At 33.4% G+C, this 15,250-nt stretch overlaps 5 protein-coding genes across 5 annotated transcripts; 4 read left to right on the top strand and 1 right to left on the bottom strand.

The window, feature by feature from the left end:
• The first annotated feature begins 860 nt into the window (after positions 1-860).
• LOC17883113 (protein ABHD17B) lies at positions 861-3,027 on the top strand. The gene is made up of 5 exons (XM_006287925.2): positions 861-1,336; positions 1,770-1,806; positions 1,901-2,137; positions 2,228-2,275; positions 2,364-3,027. Exons 1-5 carry the CDS (start codon positions 1,035-1,037, stop codon positions 2,844-2,846), a joined length of 1,107 nt encoding a protein of 368 aa, XP_006287987.1. The 5' UTR covers positions 861-1,034; the 3' UTR covers positions 2,847-3,027.
• Positions 3,028-3,678: 651 nt separating this feature from the next.
• Positions 3,679-4,504, top strand: LOC17882332 (classical arabinogalactan protein 6). The gene has a single exon (XM_006289194.2). It carries the CDS (start codon positions 3,836-3,838, stop codon positions 4,280-4,282), a length of 447 nt encoding a protein of 148 aa, XP_006289256.1. The 5' UTR covers positions 3,679-3,835; the 3' UTR covers positions 4,283-4,504.
• Positions 4,505-6,425: 1,921 nt separating this feature from the next.
• LOC17883030 (zinc finger protein CONSTANS-LIKE 8) lies at positions 6,426-8,534 on the top strand. The gene is made up of 3 exons (XM_006286466.2): positions 6,426-7,434; positions 7,899-8,093; positions 8,182-8,534. The coding sequence occupies exons 1-3, from the start codon at positions 6,646-6,648 to the stop codon at positions 8,209-8,211; spliced, it is 1,014 nt and encodes a 337-aa protein (XP_006286528.1). The 5' UTR covers positions 6,426-6,645; the 3' UTR covers positions 8,212-8,534.
• A 59-nt stretch (positions 8,535-8,593) lies between these two features.
• On the bottom strand, positions 8,594-9,619 carry LOC17882347 (BAG family molecular chaperone regulator 2). Its single transcript, XM_006286521.2, has 2 exons — positions 9,235-9,619; positions 8,594-8,959 (listed from the first exon to the last, which is right to left on the bottom strand). Exons 1-2 carry the CDS (start codon positions 9,515-9,517, stop codon positions 8,742-8,744), a joined length of 501 nt encoding a protein of 166 aa, XP_006286583.1. The 5' UTR covers positions 9,518-9,619; the 3' UTR covers positions 8,594-8,741.
• Positions 9,620-9,846: 227 nt separating this feature from the next.
• Positions 9,847-13,652, top strand: LOC17883665 (early nodulin-like protein 1). The gene is given in 3 exon segments (XM_006290149.2): positions 9,847-9,907; positions 13,374-13,420; positions 13,422-13,652. Coding segments are annotated over 3 exon segments (339 nt in total).
• Positions 13,653-15,250: the final 1,598 nt, after the last annotated feature.

Genomic DNA, 15,250 nt, shown 5'->3' with positions numbered 1-15,250 from the left:
ACATGAACCAAAACCAACATACCCATTTCTTTTTCTTTTTTTTTTTAAAGAAAGAATTATAATATAGTCTTTTGCTTATTAATAATAGTATTCATTGTTTTGTCATCTTATATATATATTTTATCGTTAGTTGTTGATATTTATTCCTTGTCCAAATTCAATTATACAACAAGTCATTTGTGCCTTTCATGTTTAACTCTTATATTTGGCCGCCATTCCAAACTATAAAATACGCATGTTCGTTTAATCATACCCTATGATTTATCACTCCACCAAAGCTTAACATTATTACTCTAAAACCCCACCTTTTTATCTAGCTCCCAAAGTAACATTATTAAAACTATCTATTTGACTTAACCTGAGTTACATCTTCTATCTCTTATGCTCTTTATTAAAAATGACTTTGGAGAACAAATAAGTATATCTAGTTTTTTTTTTTTTTTTTTTTTTTTTTTGTTATGAAGTAGATATACGTAGTTAACCATTAAAATTTATCTATGAAAATGAAACCCGTAAGATTTTATCGTTTTCAGTTTGAGTAAATTTCGATATTATTCTAGCAAATTTCTGTTATTAATATATTTCTTTTATGCTTTGGATTTAGATTAAGATACTGAATATTATGAGGGGGTGTTAGCTAAATATGTCAATGCTAATTACTATATATATCACCATAAACTATTCAATTCCATGTTATTTGGAACTCTTGATTGTTCCGATTGGAGAAAAACAAAAATTTACAGTGGAAGTAATCATCATCGGGTTTTTTTTTGCTGTACTTAGAATTAGCGAGATTATTAGCATTTAAAATAAGAAGCTAAAGTTGCAAACTTTAATAAACAGTATCTTTGGTTCGTTCTCTTCCTTTACCATTTCAAGTGCCACTTTTTCTTCCTAAATCCTCTCTTTCTCTTTCTCTCTCTCTCCGTTCCCGAGAAAAGAAAACAAAAAAAAAGCTTCAATCTCAAATCTTTCAGCAGCTACACAAATGTTCTGAGAGAGTGAGCGAGCGAGAGAGAGAGAGAGACAGAGAGATGGGAGGGGTGACGTCATCAGTTGCGGCGAAGTTTGCTTTTTTCCCGCCGAGTCCGTCGTCTTACAAGCTGGTCTATGACGAACTGACCGGACTTCTTCTGATGAACACATTCCCTCACCGTGAAAACATCGAAATCCTTAAGCTTCCGACACGCAGAGGAACAGAGATCGTGGCTATGTACGTCAGACACCCCATGGCTACCTCTACTCTGCTTTATTCCCATGGAAACGCCGCCGATCTGGGACAGATGTATGAGCTCTTCATCGAATTGAGCATCCATCTTAAGGTTAATCTCATGGGGTATGTTCAGTTTTCACTCTTTTTTGCTTTTTTTCTTTTTTTTTTCTCTTTCTAATCTCCATATAGCTCTGATGATGGTGAAGCTCCTCTTGTCTGAAATCTTGTTCTGTTTTTGTGATGTCTGTATCTGGATATGATCAAATTCATAGACTTTTTTTTTAATGGCTATTAGGAATTTTCTATCTGGTCCCATGTTGTGGGTTTTGGTATTAATGGTGTCTTTAATAGAAGGTTTTGGATATTTTCTTTACCTGGCTTAATGTTTCAATTTGGAGAATTCATAATCCTTTTTGGTTTCTTCTGATTCACTGTTTGATTGTTCTTTCGGGGTTATGAGACATTTAAAGGCTTATGAACATTGCAAAACCCTTGATGCTTCATAGCTTGATTCAGCTCTATTAAGGGTGCTTCCTCTCTGCTTTGGTATTTGCAGGTACGATTACTCCGGCTATGGACAATCTACTGGAAAGGTTTGCTCTTTAGAATCAACAAGGAAACATATATTCTTTTAACAATTTTAGTAAAATATAAATATAACTGGACCTTGTTTTCTTGTGAGTGCAGCCGAGTGAGCACCATACATATGCTGATATTGAAGCTGTCTATAAATGTCTTGAAGAAACCTATGGAGCTAAACAGGAAGACATCATCCTTTATGGCCAGTCCGTGGGAAGTGGACCTACGGTAGATCTCGCTGCTCGATTGCCTCAACTAAGAGCTGTGGTTCTCCATAGCCCCATTCTTTCAGGTGTTAGAGTAATGTATCAAGTGAAGAAGACTTACTGGTTTGACATTTACAAGGTAATGTATATATCATTCTTTGATGGAGCATTTTGATCTTTAAGCATTGTTCTATCTACTTCACTGTTGGAAACTCATGTATCTTTGCAGAATATAGACAAAATCCCACTTGTGAAATGCCCGGTTCTCGTCATTCACGTGAGTTTCTTATTCATTTCTCTCTGTTTTTTTCTTTTTCTGGCTTCGGAGTGTCTATATAACTCTCTGGCTGTTCTTCTTGTTGCAGGGAACTTGTGATGAAGTTGTTGACTGGTCCCATGGAAGAGTACTATGGGAACTCTCTAAAGAGAAATATGAGCCGCTTTGGCTCGAAGGCGGTAACCACTGTGATCTAGAACACTATCCTGAATACATTAAACACCTCAAGAAGTTCATCACCACCGTAGAGAGATCTCTGTCCTCAAGGGCAAGCACGGGTCAGTCTGAAAACATCAGCAGCGATTCGGAAATGCCGAGGCAGAGCGTAGATAGAAGAGAGAAGCCGAGGCAAAGCGTTGATAGAAGGGAGAAAGAGAAACCGCCAAAAGGTCCGTCCAAGAAGAGTAAGCTGAGAATCACTTTCGAACAGCACTTGGATCGGACGAGGAGGAGCGTAGACTTCCATGAAAAGGCAAGGAAGAGCGTTGACCACCATCATCATCAGAATCATCATCAGATTGAGAGAGCAAGGAAGAGTGTTGATAGATTGGATAGAGTTCGGTCCGAGTAAACCGGGTGAAATCTACCACACGTACATAAGATGTTACAGAACAAGAACATTTGATCTTGATCTTGATTTCGATTCTAATGTTTATGTCCTTTTTTTATTTTATTTTTGACTACGAGATGTTTTGTAGTTTATTTGGGTGTGATTTTTCTTGAGTGATGAAGCTTCAATCTTAAAGCTTAAACGGGACTCAAATTAAGGCTCTGGTTACTACTGGTTAGAGTAGAGTGGGACTCAAATGAAGCCCTTGGTTGCTGGTTAGAGTAGAGAAACATCAAGAAGCTTCGAACATTTAAAAAAAAGAAAAAAAATACTGCACTGCACATCAAACAATGAAGACAATAATATCAGATGCAAATAACACAAACAAAAAGATAGAATTAAAGAGATGTTGTTTACTTTTCAACTCTGTCAGAACATTAACAAAAATGTCTTCCAAACCCCTTCCCCAGGACCATGCAGGAGTTTCTATGTTTTGGGCCTTTGGTAATGACTTCGTGTCAGTTGTATCTTGTGTATTATATATAATCCCTTCTGTGCTCTAATATGGGCTTTGTTTGAATCTCTAATTCTAATTTCTGCAATAAAATCAAACAGAAGTGGCAATCTCTCAATCTCAGCTACTACTAATATTAGTATTTATAAAAAAAGTATTTTGAAAAAGTTCAAAAATAGGAACTGTTTCTATTTCAAGTAATGCTTTATATACTCGTAAAATGGTCTATTTTAGCCTTATTTGAAAAATATACTTTCTAAAAGTAGATTATAAGATTCATCTTTTCTCTCATTTCCATCAATTTTCCTAATTTTTCTCATCTACAAAAACATATAAATTCACTTCATGATGTCTTGTTTTTACTACATTCTAAAGCTTTTGCAGTATTTCTCGGTAAAATAAAAAAACAAAAATAAAAATAAAATAAAAAATACTGCTTAGCTTTTGGAATATCCTCCTTTTAATCTCAACCAAAAAAAATAATAAAAACAGAAAAATGGCACGCCAGTTTGTTGTTTTGGCCTTATTGGCTTTAACCATCGTCACCGTTTTTGCAGCTGACGCTCCTTCAGCCTCCCCAAAAAAATCTCCGTCACCCACAGTTGCACCAACCAAAGCTCCAGCCGCCCCAACTAAGGCTCCTGCAGCTCCAACCAAGGCTCCGGCAGCCGCACCCAAATCATCTTCAGCCTCTTCTCCTAAAACATTTTCCCCTGCTGCCGAAGGACCAGTTCCAGAGGATGACTACAGTGCTTCCAGTCCTAGTGAATCTGAGGCACCTACCGTCTCTTCCCCACCATCTCCCACCCCTGATAGCACTGCGGCTGATGGACCAAGCGACGGACCCAGTGCAGAATCACCCACTGGTGGTGCTGTGACAAGTGCCAAACTTTCCGTTGCCGGCACCATCGCCGTTGTCGGTCTTTTTTTCTTTTCTTTCTAAGTTAAATTATATACATTTTACTTGGATAGATAAGAGATTTGTCTAATTTTTTGAGTTGAGGCAGCAAAATTAATTTATACACGTTTATAAATGGAGATTAATTGGAGTTAATATAAACCTAATGTCACTATGAAATTTTGTTGAGAACAAATGGTTCATGTTTTGATTTAATTAAATTACATTTTGTGGAATTAATAATGTTGGTTAATTATTTGTATGTGAATTATAAATATTATCAGTCTTGATAATATCTCTGTTTTATTTGATAAGATGTTTTGAACGAATGTGTAGATATGTTAAATGATAAATTGTAACATTTTGACCAAAACTAATCCATTTACATTGAGGTAATCGAGTTAATGAATTTAGGGATAATTTAGTGTAATGGCTTTTTTTGAGAGGATGTGAAATATAAATATCTTGTAGTATAAACCATAATGTTAAAATTCTTTTATCACCCATAATATGTTATTCTTTTGGTGCAAACCATAAAATAGTGTATTAAAAACAACAATTAGTCAATGGAGGTGGAGGTAGGGGACTAGGTACCCGTAAGACCATTTTTAGTGGAGGATCTCATGTGAGGTACCTAAAATTAATACAAAATATAATTAACTTTTTTTATATATATATATATATTTTCTCACCAGCCAATTACATACTGCCACTCGTTGCTTACTGGTTTCTTAAATTGCTATTAGAGGTAACGATTCTTTTACAATTGGGACCTACTCAATGTTTTATTATTTAATTTGGGCCCATATAAAATATAAGTACTCTGATAAAAAGCTCGAGTGGAGCTGCCCGGCTCTATTTCCAATCCCGTGTATGGATTTGTTCCTTCTGATTGGTCCTTCCTTCTTCTCTCCCACTGCTTTATTTCTTTTCTTTTCTTGCCAACGTCAGTCGTACCATTTCATTTGTAACTTTAAAATTTTGCCTAGGTTTTGCTTTAACATGTAAAATACTTAGTCAAATCTAGCAATTATTAACAAGATCTGATTTTTTTCTTTCAAATGGCTATCTATCTTCTCTTTTCATTCTAGACATATCTTAATTACACAATCCATTTCTTGTTGTTTTTGAAAAAACTTATATAGTGGGGAACTTAAATATGTGATATTCTTCAGAATATTCTAGTCGATCAACTTATATCAACTTACCATAGAATCCACTTTTCGATGGAAAAACAAAATAAAAATTGTCCCCTTTATGGCGTTATGCATTTAAAATATTCTACAGTAGGGGCTTAAATTCAAAAGTAGAATCCATCAAAATTTATGAAAATAAATGACGTTGCAGCTTTAAAAGAGTAAAATTGTACAAGCCAAAAAAAAAAAAAAATGTATAGTAGAAGTGTAGAACTAGAACCTTTTCTTTTTGGGTTTCACGTGAATATTATATCACACACACACACCAACAACAACAACAACAACAAAAAATAGAAAAAAATCTAACTATACGAAAGGTGTCATCAAAAGACAGTAAATAAGTTCAGGATGCTACTGTACTATATACCACTTCATTTGTCATTGCTGTCGGTGCTATCTCATATTTACGATCAAACCCAACTTCAAAAACTTTTAGTATATAGTTTCTCCCTTTAATAAATGAAGTGGCTTCTTATTTTTATTTTGTTTTGTCAATTTATGAATTGGATTCGAGTTTTCAAAAAGTATTTTTGAGTGTGATGATCCTCTTGAGCTCGATTACACTGTGGAATAAGTTTATCAATAATGCAAAATGATATATCTTCCTCACCTCACGGATTAAAGTGGAAAGATATTTATGTCACTTTAGACATATTTCCCATCTACATTATTGGCTCGAAAAATCTCAATCTTATTAGTTTCGTTGCCTCTAAGAAATCATCATGTTAATCACATTTGTTTGATGTCAACCTCACTGTTAATCACTATTTTATCTTACTTACAATGTTGGTGGTTAATTTTCATATAATAAAAATGTGAACGTTTTGATAAAAAAAAATGCTGGTATCTAGAAACCAGAGTGCTTTATAAAATAAGTTGAAAATAAGAATTGAGTTACACTTCCCCCCCCCCCCCTCCCCCCCATTAATTTAAAATTAATCAAAAGTTTAATTATAGAGACAATTGTAATCAATCTATCCAGCCTTACTATATATCTATCCCCCTGCACATCCAAACAGAATCCAAGATTACAATAGCTTTGTCCAATGACTGAGAGACACGTGTCAAAAGGTACCATCACTGTCAGCTTTCCCTCTCGCTCCACCTACATACTTCTTCTGTCTGAAGTGAGTTTTTCTAGAGAGAGAGAGAGAACAAATATTACAAAGCAGGGAATAGTTAAAAGAGTTTAAGAAAAGAGAGATCGGAGAGATGTGTAGTAAAAGCAGTCCGGTCGGAGAAGAGAAACAGAGTACAAGAACATCAAAGAGGATCAGGAAGAGAAAAAACAGAGAAGCTACGACTACGAGCACCATGGACAAGTCTCCTTCCAATCTTGAAGCGTCTCGTAAGATCAGAACTAAAACGAAAAAACCCAAATTTCTCAGTCTCAAGCTCGAGCTCAACACTTCTCACGAGATCGACGAGAATCCCATAACCAAGAAGAGCAACCATAAGAAGAAGAAGAAGAAGAACGAAAAAAAACAGAGCATTAAGAAAGACCCTGATACGACGCCGTCTAAGGAGAAGACCACTACTCTCGGAGGAGAGAAAGAAGATGACCAATACGATACCGTTGCGGCTTACCTCTTCAATTCCGCCACTGACAGTACAATCTCTTCGATCCACGATCTCCTCCCTTCCTCCGCCGCCGCCGATGCAGATTGCGGCGGAGCAAGGAATAACCTGTCTCCGTACGACCGTCAAGAGCACGGATCGTCTTCTTCTTCGCTTCTAAGGACGGCGATGAGGAAAGGAGCGAGTGAGGAGGAGGAGACGACGGAGGAGCGGTGGGTTAGTTACTCAGAGGTGGTGGAGGAAGTGATGAGTCGTAGCGGAACTCCACGGTGTTGCGGCGGATGCGATGGAAACGATGGACGGCCTTCGTTGGCTTTGAAGCTTGATTATGAGCAGATCATGGAAGCTTGGTCGGATAAAGGTACGCTTTATGTTGACGGAGAACCGCCGCAGACGGTGCCGGACTTGCATGCTTCCGCCGATGTAAGTAAAGTAAACCCATCTCTTCTTTGGGTATTATATATTTCATAATCAATGCTTAAACTGACTAATTAGTTTGACTTATGAAAAAAACCGTTGAATATTTTAATGAGTTCACGGGTTCTTTCGTAACTGTAATGATGATAGTCTTTTAGTCACTGAATTCTTTATTTATTAATTTTGAGATTTTACCATTCGAATTTTTAAGCTCTTGAAATTGTTAAATGCTTTCTAATAACTTTTTATTATTTAAATTGCGTAATAGCTTGCTTAATAGATGTCGAGTTTTTAATAGATGTGCATGATGGATAAACGCAACACTTGTGAAAACATGAAACAGATGTTTAGGGAATCATGTATGGTTATAATGTTGGCAAATGTGCTTGTAAAACAAAAGGAAGAAAGTAGTATTATAAATTTTGTTTTCTATCAAAGATATTGAGACTAGGCAAGTGTGTGGGTTATAGGGGTTTGGTGACGGCGGAGAGGCGGGGAGTATATGGGCAGTTCCGGAGATGGAAACGACGACGGAGAGGTTATGGAGAGGGCATAGAGAAGCCAGCTTGCTCCGTTATAAAGAGAAACGACAAAACCGTCTTTTCTCTAAGCGGATTCGATATCAAGTTCGTAAACTCAACGCTGAGAAACGTCCTCGTATCAAAGTAAGCTTTTCTTCTTGTTTTTGCAACAATTCACACACACACACACATACATACATTATCTGATTTGAGTTTGGTACCCTTTCTTCAGGGCCGGTTTGTGAAGAGAGACGATTTGTAAACCACTAAAATACTACTGGTGGTTGTGGACAGGACATATACTACTAGTCTACTACTGAAATAGCCAAGTTACGACGGATATTTGGTAATAATAATATATGGTTGTTTTGTAACTTTTTGAGAGGTTAGGGGCTCAACCGGAGTATACCGAGATTTGAAGATAACGTTGGTCTGTATAGGGGTCTTGACCAGCTCGGTTATGCTAAAATTTCGGTTTTGTTTAGCCTCTTTAGTTCTCTTATTACAAAAGTTAACTAATTTCATCAGAACAATAATGATCCATAAGAATAATAATAAAATTGATATTAATAATGATAAATTAAATTGAGTGCATCAAAGTTGTTGTTTTTAACTTTTCTTATGCATATTACAAGTTTACAACATGAGTGAGCTCTAATTAAAAAAAAAAAAAGAAAAAAAAAGTGAGCTTATTAAAAAGCTTTGACAATCCTAAGAGAAATAGTTAAATTTTCTTGAGTGAAAGTAAGTATTTCACAAAACAACTAATTTTGACAAGTTTGTTTTGTTGGTTTATACGGTTATAGTGTGACAGGAAGTGGTAATGTTGTTGAGATGAAGAAGCTTTTTCTCTTTGAAGGCAGGATCTTCTAACAACAACACTTTGTCTTTGTCCCCAACACCAACCATGTGTAGATATTCATAATCCTCTCTTTCTTTCCCTTTGAATAACAGCCTTTGTTGGCTTGGCTCTAAACCGGTAAGCAATGATAATACCATCTTTAGTTCTCCTGTAAACCCACAAATAGAATCTTATTTTTAACAAACTGTGATAAATTAAAGAGATATTTTTAAAAAGTTTCCATTAAACTGACTACACTTTTAATTTCATAATTTTCAGATGTTTTCATATTAGTTACAATGGTGATCAAATTATATAATCTCTTCAATCCGTTTTTAATTTTGATGAAATTGAAGATGATATCAAACCAGTTGTTGAATATAATAAGTCTCCCAAAAGACGAAACATGAAGGTTGAGAAAAACTGAGAGACAAGAAAATTTACCAAAAGTGGAGGTGGCTTCAATGGAGAGATCATGAAAATGAGCAAAAGTAGAGACTCTAATTGAGATCAAGTCTTCACCAATACTCTCTTGTCTTTTCTGAACAAGCATGCCTCCTGGCCTAAGTTCCCATTTGATCTCATAGTTGCTGCAGCTACTATTGATGTTATTGTTGTTGTTAACAACTCCCTTCTGTTGTTGATCTTGTTGCTGTGTTCCTTTGTTGCTGCTTCTTTTACCAAACCCAAATCTAATCCCAAACCTCTTGGACTTGAACTTCATCATTTCTTTCTATGTTTTTTTTTTTCCTTCTTTTCTGTTATCTCTCAAGCTTTGGGATATACATAGAACATGGAAAGGTTTAGGTGGTGTTTATATAAGAGACCAGAGGTTAAGATAAGGACAAAGCCACATACATACTTGCATGTGCAAGTTGCTTTTTATAAGGTACAAAGTCTTCCTCTTTTAAATACTTTTTTGTTTATGTTATGAAATAAACTATTTGGAGTCAATTATTATAGTATAAGATATTAGAATGTGCCGACAAAGGATAAATCAGATTTAAATAGGATTTGATTGAGACTGTTAAGAGAAGAGTTTAGAGCACATGGGCGATGGTTCGACTCCTGATAAACAATGTTTGCTTGATTGGAGGACCACCGAACACGACAAAACGTAAAATGAACAAAAAAAAACAATCAAAACTATGGTATTATTGTGATTATTTAACTAAAAAAAACTCATTATGGGTAGGCTTTGTTTTGTCTATGGAAAATTTCGGCGTGCCGACCTACTTGTTGTATTCAAGCTTATCTCACTTCATTTTGGTGAATTTTTTTGTTCTTTTCTTAAATGAACATTACTACTCTATTAACTTTTAAAACTTTTGGAAGCAAAGATACAAAAAAAAGCCTTTGGGGATTGATATATATGGTGTTAAACTTAAACACATGACATCGACGGAGAGGAAAAGATATTTTACATCCATCTCTAGAAGATACATTTCTCACACTATAACAGTATAAGTTCATGAGCAAAGTCACACACCACTTTATTGTTGGTATCTTATATAAGGATTTTTTCTTACAAATCTTAATCAAAACTAAATTTTGCTAAAATACTATCAATAATAATGCCCTAAAGACCAGATTCACATCACAGTTGAATATTCCATCGTGTCCTGTTGAATTTCCCTTAATACATGACTGTATAGAACTATAGACTAAGTATAGACTATAGTTACGAAAAAAAAAAAACTATAGACTAAGTATAGTAAAGAGTAAAATACTCATGATAAAATGTATTATTCTCATTTATAAGCTTTAGTCGATTCTCCGAAAACTCGTTTGATATCGTGATCTTTCCGAGGTTCAGTATGCGCATGTGTACGTTAAGATTGACGAACAAGATCGCCATGAAAGTAATATACGTAAAATTTTCTTTAAAAGTATGATATAATTATTAAACCATGGACCTAATCAAGTAAAAGGGACACTAGCTTAATGGCAATCAAAGTGATTACGTTTCTTTCGGATGAGTAAATATGAATCTTGTGAAAAGATCGCCATGTGGTAGGACAAGGAGTAGGACCATTTTTCGAAAATTAATAATGCATGAAAACCTATATGAAATAACGACAAATTTTCAAATTATAAGAAAATAGACTTTTCAAGGTTATTATAGAAAGAACATATCAATGTGCGAGTTTGTACTGTATATGAAAGAATTCTAAAATAAAATCTTCGAGAATATATCTCTTATAGAGATTAAACAACTCAGTTTAATTATAACTATATCTATATATATATAAAGTTAACTTTATTCTCTTCTCCTTAAACCACCTCATCATCCTAATCATCATCCACTTCATTTTACTATTTAATTTTAATAATTCATTTATATCATTTTATTTTTTAATCTAAATATTTATACACATGTAAACAAGTTTTTCAAAAAGAAATATAAAAAGTCCTTTCAAGCATCATCCACATTATTTTACTATTTAATTTTAACAATTTATTTGTACTATTTTATCATTTAAGTTAAAGATTTATACACATGTAAACAAGTTTTTTGAAAAAAAAATTGAAAAGTCCTTTCAAATAATAATTATAATAAAAAAAATATGTTAAATTACTATAAAATAGATTATACTAATATGTATGTTAAATAACAAAAACAAATAACAAATATAACAAAAAAAACTAACAAATAAAAATAACAAAGAAAAACATAACAAACAAAAATAAATAGATAATAAACAACAGATCGCCAAATCAATAAATAAAAAATACAACAATCCGCGCGAAATCCACAAATCATTCTCAACTTTTGGACCAACATATTAAAACTTTTAAAAGGACCCACAATATTAACATCATCTAGATCTATATTTGGTGGAGCATTAATAACACATTTTTTCTACAACTCTCCATAACACTTCTGTTTACACTTACACATCGATTTATACCTATAGACATTTAATATCTCAACTACTATCGAAACTATAATAAAATAGATTTTCTATACAAACACAACATGAGACAGAAAATAAAAATATGTTGTAATGGAGAAAATAAGTACGAAATAAAACATGAATAATTTATTCATAAACAAAGTAATAAAACTTCCGCGCGTAGCGCGGACAACTGACTAGTATATATATATAATTAAGATTTGCCAAATCTGATTATATATATGTAAGAGTTATTTGGGGGATATCACTCTGTCTACTACTGCTAGCCCAAATCTTAATCATTCTGCAACTTGGAATTAATTTAAACATATTCGACCGTAAAAACTAATTAATTATGAACTGAATAAAATCCATAACTGATTTGCGTTTAGTTTATTGTTAGTATGAAGTACAACCAAAATCTTTCACAACTCTAAATTAAGCAATCAAATCAATGTTGTTTGTATTCAGGTACCAATATATGTATAATGTTTTTTTCTTTCACTATATTTACATAGTTAATCTAATCTCGATATGTTAGTAATTGTCTTTTTTTTTTCATGTCCATTGATCACCTTCTGTATTATACAAGTATACAAAATATTATTAATCTCCAACTAAATTGTGATATTCAACATAAAACCAGACCATATATACATATGTGATTATTAATGGACAAGATGATATGACATAACAACATGTTGTCCTAGCTAGATGACGGTTTTTGAGATATGGTGAATCCCACTTTTATATTTCTCTTTTAACAAATTTGATCCACCAACATGGTTGCCCATCATAATTATTATACGTACACACATGTGAACTTGTTGACGTCAACCGCGCTTTCCAACAATTCACTCCTTTGATTATCTTTGTTTCGTATGAGCTCATGATCGATGTCATTATAAACTTTGGTTTCTCTAATTAATAATTAAGGTTGTTGTTTGCAGGTCTGGGAACTTGTTTGATAACTTTACTAAACCGTATATATATATATATATATACAGGTAGACATAATATAACTCCTGTACCTAATCCTCATAGGTTTTGGGGAATAGAGGAGGACGGTTTCCTAGGGTTTTCCAACTCTCGTCTGGAATTTTGCCCAAGATATAAAAGTCTGGGCTTATTTAAAAAACTACTGGCTAGGCCTTCTTATATAGCACTCTTTCGGCCCATAAAACAGGGATCTGTAAATTTTATTTTATTTTTTATTTTTTTCAACAACATAACTATAGAATTAGCTCAAATGAGCGAATCGGTATGGCAATCTGTAAAACTTCTTATCTACAATTTTTAAATTGCATGAGCTGGTACAAAATACAAACTTTTCTCTTTTTTTTTTTTTTTTTTTTTTTTTTTTTTTTTTTTTTGTAACATCCAAACTGAATACAACACCACTTATTCTATAATCTGGTTTAGAGAGTTTGATCCTCCTCTGTTCCCGTGTGTTTGGTTGTGACAAACAGAGAAAACTAAAATACTTAACCAACCACTAACTACAGATATCTCTCCACTATCGTCTCAAGTTCTTTATAGTTCTTTATAAGATCAAACCTCAAGTCAAGAATTTACTCCACTATTGTTCACTCTATGGGCAGAAAATCAAAACAGAGAATATACAATATGTTTCTTTGGCTTGTTATTGTTTTTTTTTTTCTTTTGGGTGTATGGGGGTTTAACAAGGATTCAAGTACAAGAAAGACTCGGTGACACAAGTTAGGAACGAGGGTTTATAGGCAGTGCAACTCGTCGAACCCGAGATTCTACTCGGATACGGGCAAGACACGATTCATGTTTGATCGCTCTGTTCCTTATTACTTTTATAAGTGGAGAATGTCTAGACACTGCGAAAAACGGAAGATGATCGTCGAAGTCTTATCTCGCGATAAGACTACCACGTCCTTTGCTCCACCGGCTGCCTTGGATGTTTGGTTCTGCTTCTTTAGCCTCTCGTTATCTTAGTAGCTGGCTAGCTAGCTGCTTAGTATCAAAACTAAGCTTCTTAATATGGATGTAGAACTGGTTTTACTTTTACACTTTGGTTAGTATTCATCATATATCATGTGTTCACTTAGATTATGATTTATTAATGATAGATTTGGTTATCTCTGGGCATGCATCTGCTCAAATGGAAGCATCTACGATCCATGCTCAAACTAATTTAACGCTCTTACGGTCCATGCATGGCCTTATTTCGTGTAGCTTTCCAATTTTATAATCTAAATATACATATGTAGTTAGCTTAAATAATTTTTGAGATTATATGTGCAGTGCATGTAAAAATTATAAAACAGAGAAGTAAAGTTTAAATTCTTTCTTACAAAAAAAAAAGTTTAAATTCTTACAATTTTTATTCTTAACAGGCAGGTAAACTTTTATAAAATAAGAAAAGTATTTGTACATAAGAGTTAAGTTATATTTCCCTCACTCAAAAGTTTTTTTTATCGGTGATCCAAATTTATACAACTACTCCTTTTATGATGAGTATATTAAGGGGAGTAAAACATTATAATATTTTGGATTGGCCATTTTTATTTTTGGGTACTTAATTAATATACAGCCAATAATATAATTATGAAAAGTATAGAAGTTAATTCAATGATTGCAAAAATCCAAACACTTAACGCAAGCAAATTCGTCGCCATTGTCTTTTATCCCAACAACTCTACGATCACCATGATCTTCAAAAATGTTTTAAGTACCTTAATTTATCTTGGTCTGATCAATAAAATCTTCTTAAAACAAAGAATAATAGTTAATAGATCGCTTAGTAGAAGTGATATTAATTCATTGATTTTTCTACAACAAACTTATAATAATATAATCAAATGCATGCTTTCGAATGAGAGTAGGTACAATTGTTATTTTATTTCTCGTAAAAGTATAGGTTGGTACCATTTAATTTGTAACTCATTGTTAATTTTGAAACGGGTCAATTTTCATGAGTTTCGAATAGTATTTTTCTGATAAAGGTTTTGTCAATTTCACTAGTTTTGTTTAATCTATGTTTTTTCTTTTCTAACCCATGAAAGGCCGCATTGACCTAATTCACCTAACTATAAAGAACGCTTTGATGACATATGACGAGCTTTCGATATAAACTAATACAAAACTGATCGTGTCGCACATGTGTGGGATATATGACTGGGTTTGCTATGTGCTCGATTTTATTTAAATGTGTTACAATTATTTATTTCAATATATAGTTCCTGTGTTAAATTTCAAACATGACAATGAAACATTATTCGAACTACTACGATGATAATGATCCTTGACAAGTTAAAACCATAATTTATTTTTTTGTCAACAAGTTAAAACTATAATTGACATTACAACTTTCAAAACAATTGATTATTCAACTGAGTATATTGTCATCATATATTTATGGTGGTAAATTAGTCAATATATTTATATGCACATATTATTCGAGCAAATTATAATATACACCATCGCACGCCATGCATAAACCACATCTTCTTACATACAAGAAATTACTAAGCAACGAATTACTTGTAATAATTATATATATGGATATATTTTACAATGTTATAACTTATAAT

Source organism: Capsella rubella, unplaced genomic scaffold, assembly GCF_000375325.1.
Source record: "Capsella rubella cultivar Monte Gargano unplaced genomic scaffold, Caprub1_0 scaffold_6, whole genome shotgun sequence".
NCBI classification, from domain to species: Eukaryota; Viridiplantae; Streptophyta; class Magnoliopsida; order Brassicales; family Brassicaceae; genus Capsella; species Capsella rubella.
The sequence above is the reverse complement of the archived record's forward strand: the minus strand, read 5'-3'. Positions and strand labels throughout refer to the sequence as shown.